The sequence below is a fragment of the Otolemur garnettii genome, unplaced genomic scaffold, assembly GCF_000181295.1.
Source record: "Otolemur garnettii isolate 467f Iridium unplaced genomic scaffold, OtoGar3 scaffold00022, whole genome shotgun sequence".
Taxonomy (NCBI): domain Eukaryota; kingdom Metazoa; phylum Chordata; class Mammalia; order Primates; family Galagidae; genus Otolemur; species Otolemur garnettii.
The window spans coordinates 19,751,039-19,753,729 of record NW_003852417.1 but is presented as its reverse complement, the minus strand read 5'-3'; the positions used below and the strand labels follow the sequence as shown (position 1 = coordinate 19,753,729).

At 50.4% G+C, this 2,691-nt stretch overlaps 1 protein-coding gene across 1 annotated transcript in view; it reads right to left on the bottom strand.

Annotated features, from left to right (window-relative positions):
* Positions 1–2,572, bottom strand: part of WDR43 (WD repeat domain 43) — a 47,556-nt gene extending 44,984 nt beyond the window's left edge. Inside the window, exon 1 of the mRNA XM_003787496.3 lies at positions 2,298–2,572. Coding sequence (XP_003787544.1) covers positions 2,298–2,522 — 225 coding nt within the window. The 5' untranslated portion in view covers positions 2,523–2,572. The remainder of the gene's footprint in view (positions 1–2,297) is intronic.
* Positions 2,573–2,691: the final 119 nt, after the last annotated feature.

Genomic DNA, 2,691 nt, shown 5'->3' with positions numbered 1-2,691 from the left:
CATATACCAAGGGTGGTGGGTTCGAAGCAGGCCCCAGCCAAACTGCAAACTGCAAAAAATAGTCAGGTATTGTGGCAGGCACCTGTGGTCCCAGCTACTCGGGAGGCTGAGGCAAGAGAATTGCCTAAGCCCAGGAGTTGGAGGTTGCTGTGAGCTGTGACACCAAAGCACTCTACAGAGGGCCATAAAGTGAGACTCTGTCTCCAAAAAGAAGTCAACAGAAAAGCAAAGCAAACTGGAAACAAGTTTTTGTCAACTTAACAATAACTATTTGTTGTGTATAACCAAGAACTGAACTCTAAAGATGTGAGTTCCGATCCTGGTTCCATTTTTGACTTTATACAAATTGCTTAGTTTTCCAGAGTTTTTGTCTCTTCTCAAACAAGGCAGAAAGTTCCTAGTCAATGTTATAGGACTTACCACACAAATTTAAGATATTAATAGTAACACTTAACATTTTAACCTAATTCTTTGTACCCTCATTGAATTTCAAACAATAAAAAAAACCTAACGTTTACATATAAAAAAACTACTGTAAGTGCTTTCTGCATCATTAAGTATATTAATCTTCACAACCCCTCTATGAAGGAGGTACTATTATCTCCATTTTTGTAACTGACGAATGGGGCACAATTCTATGAAACAGAACCTGGATTCAAACGTGGGTAGTACAACTTGGGTCCATGCACCCACTTGACTATTGCTCTGTATTTCTGCTCCTGTATTATTACTACTATTGTACAAGACTGTTTAACACAAACATAGAAAACTACTTTGAAAATAAAAAATATGGCTCGGTGCCTGTGGCTCAAGTGGCTAAGGCACCAGCCATATACACCTAAGGTGGTGGGTTCAAATCCAGCTTGGGCCTACCAAATAACAATGACAGCTGCAACCCCAAAATAGCCGGGTGTTGTGGTGGGTGCCTGGGGTCCCAGCTACTTGGGAGGCTGAGGCAGGAGACTCGCTTGAGCCCAGGAGTTGGAGGTTGCCGTGAGCTGCAATGCCACAACACTCTACCCAGGAAGATAGCTTAAGGCTCTGTCTCAAAAAAAAATAAAAATAAAAAAAATACAAGGGCTGTAATTTAAATGACAACTCTGATCAGTATTTATACAAGTCCAAGTTTTGTGACTTAGAAGCCTAGATAGGTTTCTTTTATTAAACAGGAAAAACTATGAAAATGTAACTTAAAATCTGAAAACTATCTAAACATACTCACCCAAAGCAAAGCAAGCTGGATGTAGTCCTTATTTTAACACAAAAACTTTAGCAGAAATCTCCACAGGTAGGTAGATAAGAGTAAGATCTATTCTAAATATAAGATTCTGAAGTTTTGCTCATAGCTACAGCTCAAGACCGCACATCTTAGGACACCATAGGCTTCCAAATCACATTGGAGTGAATTAGTTTGACTATTCTGTAACTGCAGTAACCACGTGCGTGATGAGTTTAGAGATGTAGTCGAGTGACTCAACAGTGATTGGCATTTACCCGGAGAGTGGTCCCTAACACTGAAAAGCTTTCCCTCTCCGGGCAGTGTCCCACCTAGGGGAAACTTCACCTGGACACGCATATCACGGTAAGTTAAGGTACTTCTTCACTTTACCTCCATACCCTAATGCAGACTTCAAACTTGGAGGGTGGGGGATTGAAATGTGAGGGCCAAGCAAAAAGTTTAAAAAGTAAGGAGATTCAAAATGCTGAGAATGCAAAGGAACTTAGGAAAGTTTAAAGTCTCAACAGTGAAAGTTCCACGACGTGGACGTGAAAGAGAACACGTGGTGAACCGGCACCCAAGGCGGGGGTGGGGGGGTGAGGGGGGGCAGTGTCCGGAAGCAAGTACAGACTTGTTCTGTCCAACTGCCCACGACGAGGCCCATGCGCTGGTTCAGAGACCGAGAACAGTAGTGACCCAAGATGGGGCTCTGTCAAAACCCAAGGCACAAATAAACGCATAACGTGGCCCGGCAGAAGGAATCCGCCCCTCGGGGCCCCGGAGGCTCGGCGAACATGGCGGCCTGGAGACAACCGGGCGCACACCACATGGAGCCCGCCAGTAGAGGCTCAGGTCCACGGTCGGCCAGCTAGAGCTGCGGCCTCTCTCACTGTCCTCAAGAGAGGCCGCACCTGGGGCTGGCAGCATGGGCCCACTTAACACCAACGCCGCGCTCCGTGCCTCCTCGCCCCGTGCCGCCGCAGGCCACGCGCGTGCCGGACCACACGCCACGCAGCCGGGGGGCCCCCAAGGCCAAGCCCAGGCAGGCGTCCACCCCGCGCCGTCCCGCTCGCTTTACCTTGGCCTGCAGCCGCGCTGGCGCCCAGGCCAGACAGGTGCAGGTACCGCTGAGGTGCGCGGAAGGCACGTATTCCTGGTGCAGCCGGTTGTTAGCTGTCTCCCAGACTCGCAGATGACCGTCGGTAGACGCCAGAGCGAAGTAGGCCTGGCTGTGCGGGGAAAAGGCGCAGGGAACCCCCGCCGGGGCCAGGGGGTCGCAGCTACCGCCGCCACCCGCCGCCATTGCTGCTCCGGCTCCGCGGCAGCCACGTGTTCCCCCGCGCGCAGGCGCCCCGGAGCGGGGCGGAGCCTGGAGGAAGGAAGCGGGGTGGAGAGAGCGCCGAGAGCAGAAGGAGGGGCTCTCCCTGACGCAAGCGAGCTGGGCGGGCTCAGCATCTGGACGGTGGCCGGGT